This window comes from Panicum hallii, chromosome 8, assembly GCF_002211085.1.
Source record: "Panicum hallii strain FIL2 chromosome 8, PHallii_v3.1, whole genome shotgun sequence".
In the NCBI taxonomy this organism is placed as follows: Eukaryota; Viridiplantae; Streptophyta; class Magnoliopsida; order Poales; family Poaceae; genus Panicum; species Panicum hallii.
The window spans coordinates 1,819,082-1,834,679 of NC_038049.1; the positions used below are offsets into that span (position 1 = coordinate 1,819,082).

A 15,598-nucleotide genomic window follows, 5' to 3' on the forward strand; every position below is an offset into this window, starting at 1 on the left:
TTGGGCAGCAACTGTTTTGCTTTGTTCAAATTCTCCAATCTCCACTACTGTGATGAATAATCTTGTAATGTGGCTTCATTCAATCCAGTCCAGAGCTTGCTCGAGTTAGCTCCAGTAGTAGTGTACAGCAGCAAGCTTCAGGATTTAGCTGCTGGTGTTTTTACATGCCTTTATGCAGTGCAGCTTTTGGAGACTGTAGAAGCCTTTGGACGGTTGGAAAGCGGGGTGCAACCTCATGTGAGCCATTATATATTGGGGAGCGACTGCCATTTTTTCTTTTGCCATTTGAATAGCTACTATGCCCAGAAATCTTTATTCTATACAACTATTTTGACATCAACTGTGCCCTAAATTTCTCTTTCTGTTTGAACTGAAGTGTTTCATTGGACAGGCATGCATTAGCTTCAGCAGTTCAATTAGCATGGTTCTGTACAGCATTAATACATATGTCCAACATGCTCAGCGACAACCCGATTAAAACTTGAGCTTTGCCAGTAGCTCACTGGGAAACAATAGTGCCACAAACAATGGACGTCAACATGCATATGGGTAGTCAAACATGAGAATTATTTTGGTTGGCACTTTGCACTTCTAGCTAGTAGGGTTTCGTGATTGCTTCTCTCATAAATTCTGTCACTGGTTTTTTGGTTACTCACCATTCTTGCTGCTTGCTTATGCCAAGGCTGCTCAGTTTTACAATAAAAGTTTCCATATGATCAAAGTTATTCAATTTGTTAATTATTTCCAATCCCTCTCGCGAAGTTAATTAGATCGGAGCTATTATTAGTTTATTACCGATTAAATACTGCCCAATTCATAATTTGTAATGCCCTAAAAAATCCATAATTTGTAATAAATATAACAGTTGCACCATAACTATTGAAGTTGCCAATAATATCAATCACCTCTCCAAATATATTAAGGGACAATTGCTACAATGCCACTGGTTTTGCATAATCCCTTTTACAAAATAGCAAGGAAATGTTTGAATATTGTACCTTAACTAGAGAGGGAAAGTATCCTCAAAAAAGAGAAGAAAGGATCAGTTGGCTGCCATGCTTACTATCTTTTACAGAATATGTATTTTGTTGTTTTTGGAGATATCGTGCGCACAAGAAAAAGTATGACCCCCCCCCCCCATCTATCATGTTTTACTTTGATTTGTTGCACTACCAAAACCCATCGCTGCATAAGCTATACCTATGATATAGGATTTTGGATAGATTCAGGTGCTAAAAGGTTTATAAAGAGGTCAGGTGATGATTGTCCGGTTTTTTAGTTAATTTCTTCCAAAAAAATATGCATGTCCCGAGTCCTTCATTCACAAATATATAATTGTTTTGATATCATCATTTTCTTCATATGGACTTTGATCACGAGTTTTAAAAAATATATAAAAATATAGTGTATCATAAAACCATATTTATTTGTGAGTTTTAGGGTGACTTGAATCTTCTTAGCATGAAGATAAAAAAGTGATTCATGAAATAATTCTTGAAATCATGATAACTTCATTTTTTTCATAATTATGGGCGAGTTAATATCACATGGTATTTCAGCATTCTACTATTCGACATGCACCGAAAGAACGTAGCATAGTGGACTGAAATCATATACCACACATATAGATAATAGACATGCCCAGAAGAAGGGAAGTTGCAATGCAAGAAGCCCCATGATGTTTGAATTTGTCCAGAAACTATCTATGACTATTATTACAGACTTATAGTAGAAAAATATGTCGTGAAAGTCAGATACAAAGTTAATGATGTAGTCAGTTTTAATTTTTCTGAATTATATTCAAATGGTGGTTATATTTATTTCTTGGGAACAAATGTGAGTGCCTTGCCCACGACTGTAAGTGCATCTAGTGGATATATATAGGACCTTATCAATTCACACACACACACACACACACACACACACACACACACACACACACACACACACACACACACACACACACACACACACACACATATATCCGACTAATAAAACTACAGAAGCACTATACCCTCCACTTGTCAAAACATTGTTGCACTTAAAAACTAAAATAAATCTAGCTCTAGTTAAAAGTCGTTCATGCCACGTGATTATGTTTTATTTGCAATAGTATAAAAGCACAATATTATTCCACACCTTTTGTGGTTGAAACTTATCTATCTCGTGGCCTGTAGATGATATCGATCGATGCGACACATGGTTGATCTATAGGTGACTAGTATCCTGTACAAGAGTACACTCGTACAATTATGCCACCACTCAGGACATGTACCGACGACATGCACATGGAAACTTTAATTGTTACATGTATACCGCGCCATTTGTTCCATATGCTAACTAATATTGCCTTATTTCAACTGGTATACATGCTGATCATTCCATCCATTGATCTAGAAAAAGTTCATATATTTTTCAGACGCTAGTAGCTGACCGAGAGAGCTGTGCATGTAAGGTAGAGGCATGCAGCATGTTGGACATCAAGCAGCTAGAGAGACTGCGTACGTACTGTGTCGTCCGCATGCCCTTGATCATGGATGCCTACACACCCCACAGCCACAGTTTTCTCTACATTCTTATGCCAGTATGTAGTACGTACCATATGGATGGTATGGTGGGCGCCAATTCAACAATCTCCTTTCCTCCATGTCTCGATGACTCGATCTGCATGCAGTTTGTTACTGCAGTAGATTCCATGCATATGACCAGCAGCACGCACATATAGATGTGCAGCTCGATCTCGAGCGCTCTAGCTAGCTACTAGTTGGCCCTGTGTGTGTGCGGCCACGGCCACGGACTGACGAGCGAGCTGAGCCCCACGGCACTATGCGCGAGACTGTTGAAAACATCTCACAATAAAGTCACGGTCGTCCGGCCGGCAGGGCGTGGGTGTGGGTTCCTCCCCAACTGTTCCTGCGCTAGCTAGTTTATTTGTGGATTCCACTGTGTTCGGCCACGGCCAGCGTTGTCGTCCTCTCCTCAATAACCTGCATCGCCCTCTCTCGGTCGTATCATTGGCTAAGCTGCATGTGTTATATGTGTTCTCTTCTGTACACATTTCCTCTCTCGAGTCATGATGACCCGACAGGTAGCTAGCCTCTTCATTTCATGTACAGTTTGTAGTACATTACACTTCTTTGGAGTCATCATTAGCAGCAAGAGGTAGCAAGCATCGACAAATAAATCTTGTAATAAGGCGTGTGGTGTGGGCAAGCAAATCCGGTGAGGTGATGGCATCTTCTTCTTTTGTCTCTGCCCTTCCAAAGTAGACAGTAGGTACCACTGGTAGACCGATGCCACATATATGGATATGGCCACCAGGGCCAGGTGCTGCTGAACTGATTGATCAGTTGGCATGGAAAGCTAATTTTCAGAAGCAGCCTGATAATTGTAGCTGCTGGTTGTGTGGTGTTCAGTTTCGAGTGAGCGTGCGCATCTTTTCCCCTTTCGTTCGATTCGTTTATTTTCCGGTTGTGGCAGATCATAGCATGCAGCACGTACACACACATGCATGCTGTCTCCATGCTTGCCGATGACTGAGAGAATCTTTACAGTGATCCAACGTCCCATCACTTCAATGGCGTTGCTCAGCTCAGCTCAGCTCCTTCCGGCCTGTCTGATCATTATTATTATTCATATATATGGATGGATGTTATTTTACTTCCTTGCAGCTGAGCTCCCTGCTGCTTGCCTGCCGTGTCTCCAGGTCAGGTCAGGTGTGCATGCAGTCATCAGCTGCATGCCAACGGCGAGTGAAGTGAAGTGAAGGAGATGCAGATGGAGGCACAGACTCGACTGCCTACACAACAGTGCTACCATCCCATCCCATCCCATCCCATCCCATCCCATACCAAAACTCAGTTGCTCCTCCCATCATCTCCTATTCTCCTCTCTTTATCATTACGTGCGTGTGTGTGGACTTTGCAGAACAGGAGCGCATGGCACGGATGCCTCTTTTGTTCAGGCATGGCAAAGGATCGGAAGAAGGGGAATAAAAGTGGTGACACGCTTGCGTGCGTGCTCCATGCTGGAGCAGTTATCCTGCTATTTTGGCTGTATATTTTGAAGCCTGCTGCTGATGCTTTGGCCAATATATCTTCCATGCATAGGCCATGAGTCCATGACCCATGAACGAAGCTAGCGTTAGACATGCACGCACGCACGCGTGTCAAGTATATGTTTTGATGGGCATGGGAGTGTATACATGCATATCATCCAGTCATCCTTCTGCTGCAACTGCAAGTGCTTTCACTCCAATTTGGCCGCAGGCCGGCGTACTAGTATCCTGTTCTTCTCATGTATACATGCACGTCTGCCTTGTACGGTGCACATACAGTACAATACATGAGGAGTCTTTTTTTTTCCCCTGCTAGGCATAGCTCAGGATGTTGCATGCATGTTGCAAATCAGTTGTACATGGGTTTTGAAGGAAAAAGAGTCAAATTCAAAGAAGTAAAAAACCATGCCGATCCTTCCAAAAGATGTAATTGTTTCATGAGAAGTTTGGGGGGCATTATTTATCATGTACGTAATGTGACAAGTGAGAAAAATATATTCTCCGTATATTCAGATCGCACGCTCATCATCATGGGCTGATACGGCCATGGGTGTTCTGCAGTAAAGCTGCTAAGCTCGCAGCACTGCCCGATTAACGAACCAAATAATTCGGAGCATCGCAGAGGTTGCAGCTGCAGGCAGGCAGGCAGGCAGGCAGCAGGCAGCCTGGCCTGGTAGCCTGGTACTAGTAGTGATAGCTGCTGCTACCTGTAAGTAAGCAGGCCGGGCAGGAGGAGGTGTCACATCAAGACAGGCCATGACTTTTCCTTGCTAGCTCTCAGCTTCAGGTAGCTTGGCTGCTTGGTGCTTTGGTGTCCTACCTTTGTGTGTCAGCACTCACCGCTCCATCTGCCCCGCCGCTCAGTCACCTCACCTCGGCAGCGTCTCTACACGAGGGGACAGTACACACTACGCAATCCTTTTGATGTTTAGGCTTGCAGGATCAGCAAAAGCTCCATTCTTCAGGTAGCTAATTGTTGAACTCAAGAATGTAAGAGGGTCCATGCTCAATTCAAGCATGTTTGAGGCAGCTGAATAATCTAGCTAACTTGAAACAAGGAAATGATAGAAAAAAATCCGATGAGCCTGTGAAAGTCCAAAATAAAATACAGCGTAGTTTTTTTTTTAGGAAAACCTACAGCATAGATGATCCTTCGGTGGAGGATGTGCAGAATAGCACGAAGGAAGCAGAGCTTAGAGCTGGGACTGCTGGGCTCAAAAGAAAAGGAAGCGCTCGCCAACAGGCCGGCGGCCACCTAGTCGCATCATGCACGTGTGGGCTGTCCCCAGCTCCCAGGCACCGTACGGGCTAATTAGCAGCAGAAGACCGGCCCATCAACGTGGTCCAAGTTTGCACTGAATGAACTTGGGCCACGACGCGTACTTGCGCGTCAGCCCATATCAGTATGTGATGGCCGCGGGTGGGCCGCCGATGTGCAGAGCAGGATTTTTTTTCTGCTGGATTTTTTTTTCACGAAAAAAAAAAAACATGTAGCAAGCCTGGTGCTTTGTGCCCTCGATTTCCGGGAGAAACCTCACCTGCGCCGCCACCAAACTGCAGCAATTGTCCGGGGCTCCGGGCTCGGTGGCACCGCTCGCCCAACTTACCAAATCCACATGAAAAAGGACATTGAGCCGGGCACGACGTCCCCGCGTAGGTCGCCGGCTCCGCTTCCGCTCCATGTTTTCCTCGCCAAAACCTTGGCCTTCATCGAGTTTTTGTGGACGCCAGGAGGCGGCCGGCCGTACCACACGTAGCACACGGCACGTCGCCGCCGGCACGCGTGCTCCGTCGACCGATCGATCCATGAGGACGATCGGGCTCGCGGTGCTCGCGGCCGCCGTCGCGGCGGCGGCGTTCCTGTCCCTCGACTCGCACCGCGGGCGCGGCGACGGCGACGTGGCGGTGCTGGAGATACGCGGCGGCGACGGCGGCAGGCTCGAGCTGATCCCCGTGGACGGCGGCGCCGCGGGGCCCGAGAGCGTGGCGTTCGACGGCGCCGGCGGCGGCCCGTACGCGGGCGTCTCGGACGGGCGGGTCCTCCGGTGGCTGCCCGCCGAGCGCCGGTGGGTCGAGCGCTCGTCCTCCTGCGCGCCGGAACTGTAAGTGTAATTTTCCTCTTAGCTGAATTTCTCGTGTCCTGGAACCCTTTTTCTTCCAATCTGCTCCCCTGTCCGGCGCTTAAACTCTGATGCCGCGATTAGTAAGATGCAAGAACAGCCTTTATCGAAAAAAAGATCCAAGAACAGTGCTCTAGTTGCTTCTTTGAATTGATTGGAACGTCAGGGGTGGGACGGTGGGTGCAGCACCCTTTGCGCTCTACCGTGCATACAGGTAAAGCTGCCGTAGCATGCTTTGGTCTTCTGTCTTCTCGCATCGTCCTCGAAGGTCGTCGCAAAGCTACGTGGTAGCTGGCTCAGTGGCTGTCATCACACCGCTCAGGGCACAGTGTTTGCGACGGCTCCACTCGCATGCAACCAAACACAGCAATCCTATCTTCTCTGTCTCCACGCACGGTCACAGTACGCCTATGGAAAGGGAGAAGGCCAGACCACACACAATCCAAACCAGTGATCCTCCTGCCTCAGCAATCAGCAGCAGGGTCATGCTTATCTGAACATTCAGAATTCTAGATGCGCACGTATGCGCTCAATTTCTGCACACCGTCCCTATGGTGGTGGCTACGCAAGCTCTGCTCGTGAAATCTGTGCCGGCGGCCGGGGCGTCGACCCGCAGCTAAAACGTGTGGAGGGCTCGTGAACCGGGACACAGGTGGTTGCTGGGCACACACACAGATACAGCATTCAAGTTACGAGTACCAGAGGAGGGTAGCATGCAGTTGCAACGGCGAGACAGCAACAGAGCATGTACGAGCTCGGCACGACCGTCGTTGGCCGGGACACAGGGCGCCCTCCCGGTGATCGTGGATAGGATGCCAGCCATTAACCCCCCGGCCGGCATCGTGTCAGCGGCTGCTCCACACCAAGCCACGCCCATGACCCATCTGCTCCATTTATATAGCTCAGCCAGGGCTCGAGCGAGGCCGGCATGCTCATCAGGTCAAGCAGTGCCGCACTGGTAGTGGTAGCTCACCGACAACAAATCTGCAGCAGCCTGCCTGCGTCGGTGCACAGTGCAAATTTACTCCGCTGCCTGCCTCCTCCCTTCTTCATTCTTCTTCTTCATCATCATCTACTTCTTCTCCCGCTAGTCGCGATGCGCGCGGAGGTGCTGCTGCTCGCCGTGCTCATCGCGGCCGCGGCCCTCCTGTCGTCGCTCGACTCGCGCAGCGACGTGCGGCTGCTGGAGGTAGGGGACGGCGACCTCGAGCTGGTCCCGCTCGACGGCGCCGCGGGGCCGGAGAGCATCATCTTCGACAAGAGCGGCGAGGGGCCGTTCACGGGCGTGTCGGACGGGAGAGTCCTCAGGTGGCGGGCGGCGGAGCGGCGGTGGGAGGAGCACTCCTGCTCGGCGCCGGAGCTGTAAGTTCGTTTGCCCGTCTCCATCCATCAATCCATCATGGTAGCTCGATCTCTGTTGCGCCCCGCCTGCAAGGCTGCAAATATGGAAGGCTACGGTTTTGGTTGGGCCGTCAAATTAATGGTGCGCGCGGGTAGCACTGATCGTGACATATTCCCCGCTGAAAATGACTGAAAAACTCATCATGGTTTAATAATTAACTCCATAATCTCCATCGACGCCATGCCAACTCTCTCTCTCTCTCTCTCTCTCTCTCTGTTCATCTGGTATTCTGTTACGTACTGTACTGTAGTAGCTTTAGTGCTGTAGGTGCGGTTCAAGTTAACGGTTGGGGGGTGAAACTGGCATTGATCGTGCCATCCTCTCCGTCGAAACCGATTGAAAGGTTCTCAGTATAAATGGCTCGACTTGACACCATTCTTCTCTTCCCTTCTCATTTTCTTTCCTCTTTGCCCCTGGAACAGCGATGCAATATTACAATTCGGTAAGGCAGGTTCAGGGTTTAGCGGACTCGGAGGATGAGCTGTCTAATACACGGTCTAATGCAATGATATATCATTTTAATAATACGTTATCTTAAGATGACTTAACAGACAACGTGTAGAGCGACGTGTTTTTTACTATCTCATAGCAGCACTGTATCCCTTAAGTGTGGAATGAAAATAAATATTATAAATAGTAAGACAACAACAACTCATATAATAGTGAGTAAGCGGTCTTATAGTTCTTAATTTTATTTTACGAGGCGGTTGTTTCGCGAAGCAACTGCCTTTTTCTCTCTTATCCTCTCTCCTCCACATCGTCAAAAATTATACGTGGAACTGCATGAGATAACCTATGAGATTGCTGACTCGTAGCAATATACTCGCTCTAAGCTGAAAGTTGTCAATCAAATCTGAGAAACCATATAGCCTCTGATCTGATGCTATTTGTTTTCAGTAAGTTACTCTTTTGCTGAAGCCTAGAAACAAGTAATGGTCTAACTCCAAAAAGAAAAAAAAACGAAAGGGAAGAACAGATAATGAGCAATAGATACGACGACTCCTATCATTTATCCTAGCATACGTGAGACTGTGACTGACAGATCAATGATGTAAACAGAGAGCTAATTAATTAAGTCGAGGCCCCCCACTCGATTATTCTAGGCAAACAGGCAGAGCACTGCAGCTCATTGATGTCTGAAATTTAACAAGTGCAGGCTGGACAGCTGCAGAGGCTCGCAGGACCCGGGCCGGGAGCACGAGTGCGGGCGTCCACTGGGCCTCAAGTTCAACAGCGAGACGGGGGAGCTGTACGTCGCGGACGCCTACCGTGGGCTCAGAGTGGTTGGGCCGGAGGATAACGTGTCCAGGCCGCTGGTCCCGCCGGAGTGGCAAGGGAGCCGCCCGTTCAGCTTCGCCAACGGCGTCGAGATCGACTACGAAACCGGAGCCATCTACTTCACCGAGACCAGCACAAGGTTTCGGAGAAGGTGAGTACAACACCATCGAACTTCAGTTCATGTGTTCACCGCTTTTCTTGTCAGTTTGACGATTTTGCGTCAAATTTTTGCTGAGACATCCGCTGACTATTGTGACTTAAAATTCATTTGCAGGGAGTTTTTGAACATTGTTATAACCGGTGACAGTACCGGCAGATTGTTGAAATATGACCCGAAGAGCAATGAAGTGGAAGTCTTGGTTGATGGTCTATCTTTCGCTAATGGCCTAGCCATGAGCACGGATGGCACTTACTTGCTCCTTGCAGAAACCACAACGGGTAAAATTCTAAGGTACTGGATCAAGACACCAAAAGCTTCAACACTAGAAGAAGTTGCCCAGCTATCCTGGTTTCCGGATAACATCAAGATGAGCCCTAGAGGAGGGTTCTGGGTTGGCCTCCATGCGAAGAGAGGGAAGATCGCCGAGTGGTCGATTTCTTACCCTTGGCTAAGGCGGCTGATACTGAAGTTGCCGATGCGGCACGTCCAACGTGCCTCCTGGCTCTTGAATCGGCTTGGCCGTCAGGTTATAGCGCTAAGGTTGAATGAGGATGGGAAAACAGTGGAGGCAATCAGCGTTCATGGTGCTATTCAAAAGATTTTCAGGTCGGTCAGCGAGGTAGAAGAAAGGGATGGGAGCCTGTGGATAGGCTCTGTTATGGCCCCATTTCTTGGAGTGTGCAGGTTGTAGAAGTATTCAAATGATAGGATTGGATACGCATTTGCATATATGGTAGTCGTTTGATACGGAAAATAGCATTATGCGCGTGCATATGGTTACCATGATTGGTTTTCATGCTAGTAGCCATAATCATATTGATATGATAGGTAGAGAGACTTGTCAACTGTCAGGTTTGGACTCGAAAAAACTCAAAACATACTTGTCAGGCGACGATTGTTGTTGGGTCAATAGTTAAGGTTGCCCAGTGCATGCATTTGTCAGGGTTAGGGTCAGGTTCTAGGTTTTTTTTGAGTCAAATACTGAAGCTCAGGTTCGGCCTAATGATCACAACAAGCTACAAATCGAAGCCACAGCTAATCTGGTGTATTGGTTAGGTTACTTTTTTTTAAAGAAAAAAGAAAAAAAATCTGAATATGAGAGTTCACGGTGAAAACCATGTCCATCAGGCACAATGCGGTGAGAAGTTAAAACTACTTAAGAGAGTTGCTGCTCTCCTTTGAACTTTCTTAAAATAGCCAGGCTGACTGCGCAAGCAAGACGCATGCCTGCGTGGCCGAGTCATCCACCGGCTCCGTCTCGTTGGGCTTCTCTCCCTTTCCAGGTCACGCTTCGCCGGTTTCCATTCCTCAATTCTCAATTAAGCCAAAGCCGCCGCCGCCGCCGCCGCCGCCCCCTAAACCCCTGCGCGCTGCGCCCCCCGAGTCCGCCGACGAGCGAGGCCCTGAGCTCACCCCCGACGACCATGGCCTCCTCCATCCTCTCCTCCTCCGCTAAACCCTGCTACTCCGCCACCAAAACCCCCGCCCCCATCGCCAACCGCTTGGCACCCCCACCCCCATCCCTCCCCTCCCGCGCCGCCGCCCATGGCCTCTCCGCCGCCGTCAGAGCGAGCCCCAGCGCGCGCGGCCTCCGCGCGCCGGGCCCCCGCCCCGTCCGGGCGTCGCAGCAGCAGCCGCAGCCGCGGCGGCGGCCCGAGTACGTCCCCAACCGCATCGGCGACCCCAACTACGTCCGCATCTTCGACACCACGCTCCGCGACGGCGAGCAGTCCCCCGGCGCCACCATGACCAGCGCCGAGAAGCTCGTCGTGGCCCGCCAGCTCGCCCGCCTCGGCGTCGACATCATCGAGGCCGGCTTCCCGGCCTCCTCCCCCGACGACCTCGACGCCGTGCGCTCCATCGCCATCGAGGTCGGGAACGCGCCCGTCGGGGAGGACGGCCACGTGCCCGTCATCTGCGGCCTCTCGCGCTGCAATAGGAAGGACATCGACGCCGCTTGGGAGGCCGTCAGGCACGCGCGCCGGCCGAGGATACACACGTTCATCGCCACCAGCGAGATCCACATGCAGCACAAGCTCAGGAAGACGCCCGAGCAGGTGGTGGCGATTGCCAGGGAGATGGTCGCGTACGCCCGCAGCCTGGGATGCCCTGATGTCGAATTCAGCCCTGAGGATGCCGGCAGGTATTACTATTAATACTAGAAAAACACTAATACTTGTAAATTTTGTTGATCATTTACATCATTTGTTGGAACCATAGCTGTAAGGAATACTAAGGTCCAAATATTTGGTACCTGAAACATTAATCTGGTGTGAATCTGATTTAAGTTCTCATATCAACCGGCAGTCTGGTGTGCGATTATACACCAAAGGGGTCCAAATTTAATGGAACCGAGTTGATTTTGAGGCAAAGTGATGGATAGTTGTTAAATACCGAGCTTCTCTTAGCTTGCAAAGTAGTTGGTGGGAAAAATGATGGTGGGTACTATCTACATTTTGAAACCAACTTTATAGCAAAGCCAAAACAGGGTAATAGTTGGGGCCGACCAATTTTCTGGTGGAAATGGAACACAACAGTAAGGCATGCTGGGATGCCCACATATATATATATATATATATATATATTTTATACTAGTTACAAACAAAGGATACATCCCCTGGTGTGCATAAAGCTGTGGCATAATATATTTTTCTTTGCCATCCAGGTCAAATAGAGAGTTTCTGTATCATATACTAGAGGAAGTCATAAAAGCTGGAGCTACAACTCTCAATATCCCTGACACTGTCGGATACACTCTTCCGTATGAATTTGGGAACTTAATTGCAGACATAAAGGCAAACACTCCTGGAATTGAAAACGCTATCATTTCCACCCATTGCCAGAATGATCTTGGTCTTGCAACGGCCAACACATTAGCGGTACTACCTTTTCTTATCTATTTCTATTTTTATATGATTTATTACCATTGGTATAAATCTTAATCCGGGTTGCTAATTTGACTTAACTTTAGGGTGCTCGTGCAGGAGCACGTCAGTTAGAGGTGACTATTAATGGAATTGGTGAAAGAGCTGGAAATGCTTCTCTGGAGGAGGTGAGCTCATGTGCTAGTCATATTATGTCGTGATATACCTTAAAAAATAGTCTGATAGGTTTTGAAAAGGAATATGAATTTGTCTGCTATGGTGTTTGTGCATACCTAATATTTTCTGTCCTCCTTTTCAGGTTGTCATGGCAATTAAATGTCGTGGGGAACTCTTAGATGGTCTATATACTGGAATCAATTCCCAACATATTACTTTGACGAGCAAAATGGTACAGTAATTGTTTCTTGTCTTGTTCATTTTCCTTTTGGTCTCTTTTACATTTTCCAGATGACTGAAATTTCTGGCACAAATGGTCAAATTATTTTAGGTACAAGAGCACAGTGGACTTCACGTACAACCGCACAAAGCTATTGTTGGTGCCAATGCCTTTGCTCATGAAAGTGGAATTCATCAGGTAAACATATTTGCAGTCTCCTTTACCACATCAACTTACTTATTGGAATTGTATTGGTGGTGGGTTGGTTGTTTTTGAATCCATAGGGTTGCTCCGTTACACTTCATTGGTAGTTGTTAGCAGTAAATCATTATTTTCACCATTGATGGATCAGTCTTGGCTTCCCCTTGCGTCATTGCTCTGAGTCTCTGAGATATATGGTTTCTATATCTGATGATCTCATTGATGTATGCTTTAACTATTTTCATAAATTTCGTTGGTTATAGACTGGAATGGTTCTTCATGTCAATTTTCTTCTGTTTTGTCTTTTGTAGGATGGGATGCTTAAATATAAAGGAACCTATGAAATAATATCGCCTGACGATATTGGTTTAACACGTGCAAATGAATTTGGTATTGTTCTTGGGAAACTCAGGTATCATGCAACACGCTTTCCCCTCTTTAGCTCACCTTCTTGAAATATTCTGCTGTGATTTTTCTCCAGGAGATTTCTCTCATCAACCTGTAGTTTTTACTGATTTGGTGGTCATGCTCCTACTAAGAGCCCCAAATGCTTACATTTTGAATGCTTATATATTATGGCTACTAAATAGTTGTTAACAGCCTATTGGTGGCATGTGTACAGTAAGTGTTACAAAAGTATGGTAGCAGGGTATGATGTAAAAGCATTGCACTACGGCCACGACCTAGGTTCTATAATTATATCATTGTGCTATGCCATGCTATATTCTTGGACCTTGATTGCTTGACATGGAACAACTTTTTAGTTGAATATTTAGTCTTTGTTATTTTAGTAATCATGTTTATGCTTCTAGGACTGTTGGGTCTATATATTTCCATACACTTCTAGGTTAGCTGAATTTGATATTTTGTGCTCAAATGCAATTATGCAGGCATAGATAGGTAATTAGGTCAATTTGATCATCTCATCCATACTAATGTTTTCTTTTCTTGTTTTTCAGTGGAAGGCATGCTGTGAGATCTAAGCTAGTGGAGGTACAGCTTAGATATTTTCTTTGTTTTTCTAGTCACAGCTAGAGTTCTTCTATTTCAATTATCATTGTTACCGGATGACATCCTTGTTTTTCATCTTGTAGCTTGGATATGAAATCAGTGACAAGGAATTTGAGGACTTCTTTAAACGCTACAAAGAGGTTGCGGAGAAGAAAAAAGTGAGTCTTTTCTAAAGCACTAGCTTATTGCTAATGTGATACATCCCATCCTTTTTTATTATCTTTCTAAACATTGCATGCATTGATTAATAACTTCCACCTTCTTTTGTTTTTGCCATCTCACCATTTTATCCTACATTTTTATTGAATCATTACATTTCCTTGGAGGGCTACTTGCTTTCATGCTCTATGTTTATCAAATTGTTATATAATATGTTGCTGTAACTTCGTACACGCACTATGCATGAGAACTCACCAGTTAGTTCACCCTTTGCAGCGTGTAACTGATGAGGACATAGAAGCGTTATTGTCAGATGAGATATTCCAGCCTAAAGTAATTTGGTCCCTTGCTGAAGTACAGGTATAATTGAGCTGCAGTTGGCTAAACTTTGGTTAATAGGAACATGGTATGCTAAGCTTGAAATGTTGTGCACACCCCTTTGCAGGCAACATGTGGAACACTTGGTTTGTCTACAGCAACTGTGAAACTGATAGGACCAGATGGAGAGGAGAAAATAGCATGTTCCGTTGGAACAGGTCCGGTCGATGCAGCTTATAAGGCTGTCGACCAAATTATCCAGGTTTGTTACTGGCACATTTTTTACCTTTCTTGCACTGCTACACTAATTATAATGCGATAGTAACAATTGGATGCATGTATATTTTTTTGGGTAATAATGGAACTACTTGCATCTGGTGAACCTCTGGCTTATATGGTCCCTGAAACGCACAAATTTTACTAGGATTTGTATGAAATCACAAACAGATGGAATTCAAGAGAAAGCATACACTGGTTTGATGTTAAAAATGAAATTACAAAATATATATTGGCATGACTTGTAGATTATCACCATGATTTATCAGCGCATCAAGCATAAGGCATGAAGCGGCAGTCGTGCTACTTGGGAAGGTACCAAGGCCCATTTCAATGCTGTGGTATCATACAATGTGACATGTGATGAATTTTCCACTGACAACAGTTTCCGACTTTGTTTGAAAAATTGGGCATGTTACTTTTTTGTGGTGCCATTTTAACCATGTGTATTAAAAATTGAGATCTCACATATTTAATGATATAACATGTATTGAGTATAACATGGTTCATCTCCTATTAGTCTGGAGTAGAGAAACACAAATGGACTAACTGGTGCAGCCAAGAGTGGACCTAATGCATTGACTCAATTATTTGCTCATCGGCTATTGTTTTATCAAGATCAAGAGAAATCTAACAGGACTTACAATCTGCAGATTCCAACTGTTCTCCGAGAATATGGTATGACTTCAGTCACAGAAGGCATTGACGCAATTGCAACAACTCGAGTGGTTGTCACTGGAGATGTGAGCAACAACTCCAAGCATGCCTTGACTGGTCAATCTTTCAATCGCTCCTTCAGGTTATACAACCCTTTCATATCCGTTTTCATTAGTTTCATGTGCTCTGCTATTCGTTACCTCATCTCTGTGCTTGTTGACTTCAGTGGGAGTGGGGCATCAATGGATGTTGTTGTGTCCAGCGTCAGAGCTTACCTGAGTGCCCTGAACAAGATGTGCAGTTTTGCTGGCGCTGTAAAAGCCAGCAGCGAGGTACCTGAGAGCGCACGTGTTCAAAGCAAAGAGTGAGATCGTCATCCGATTCTCATATGGGCTGAGCGATGCAAGAGCTCTTGACCAACTGTTCAGAGCGACATTTCGTTTCGGTAATAGGCTGGTTCCCCCTTCGTCAGTGTGAAGATTGTGCGTTCTTTATGGAGGGTCGTCCGCCTAGGACAGGCATGAAGTTTTTGGCCTGTGCAGTGTACAACTTGTATGTTATAGACCATACTTCCAATAAGGAAATAATTGTAGGGTCTGTGAAACCACCCATTGGATGATTTCACAACCCAAATATGTCGCCTTTTCTGGTGATTGGGAAGACAATGGACCGGATTTACCTTACCTCCTTTTCCCTTT

General features: G+C 46.5%; 2 protein-coding genes across 4 annotated transcripts; both read left to right on the forward strand.

Annotated features, from left to right (window-relative positions):
- The first annotated feature begins 5,604 nt into the window (after positions 1–5,604).
- Positions 5,605–9,907, forward strand: LOC112902303 (protein STRICTOSIDINE SYNTHASE-LIKE 10-like). 2 transcript variants are annotated; one of them, XM_025971315.1, is made up of 3 exons: positions 5,605–6,159; positions 8,736–9,008; positions 9,132–9,907. In XM_025971315.1, exons 1-3 carry the CDS (start codon positions 5,738–5,740, stop codon positions 9,706–9,708), a joined length of 1,272 nt encoding a protein of 423 aa, XP_025827100.1. In that variant the 5' UTR covers positions 5,605–5,737; the 3' UTR covers positions 9,709–9,907. The 2 variants fall into 2 exon arrangements, with proteins under 2 accessions (XP_025827100.1, XP_025827099.1); XM_025971314.1 differs by lacking the exon at positions 5,605–6,159 and adding an exon at positions 6,307–7,539.
- A 178-nt stretch (positions 9,908–10,085) lies between these two features.
- On the forward strand, positions 10,086–15,583 carry LOC112902302 (2-isopropylmalate synthase A-like). Of its 2 annotated transcripts, none has more exons than XM_025971312.1 (12): positions 10,086–11,160; positions 11,683–11,896; positions 11,989–12,069; positions 12,201–12,290; positions 12,390–12,476; positions 12,791–12,891; positions 13,439–13,472; positions 13,574–13,648; positions 13,926–14,009; positions 14,095–14,229; positions 14,897–15,042; positions 15,127–15,583. In XM_025971312.1, the coding sequence occupies exons 1-12, from the start codon at positions 10,241–10,243 to the stop codon at positions 15,266–15,268; spliced, it is 2,109 nt and encodes a 702-aa protein (XP_025827097.1). In that variant the 5' UTR covers positions 10,086–10,240; the 3' UTR covers positions 15,269–15,583. The 2 variants fall into 2 exon arrangements, with proteins under 2 accessions (XP_025827097.1, XP_025827098.1); XM_025971313.1 differs by lacking the exon at positions 15,127–15,583 and adding an exon at positions 14,492–14,558 and having other exon boundaries at positions 14,897–15,037.
- The last annotated feature ends 15 nt before the right edge of the window (positions 15,584–15,598 follow it).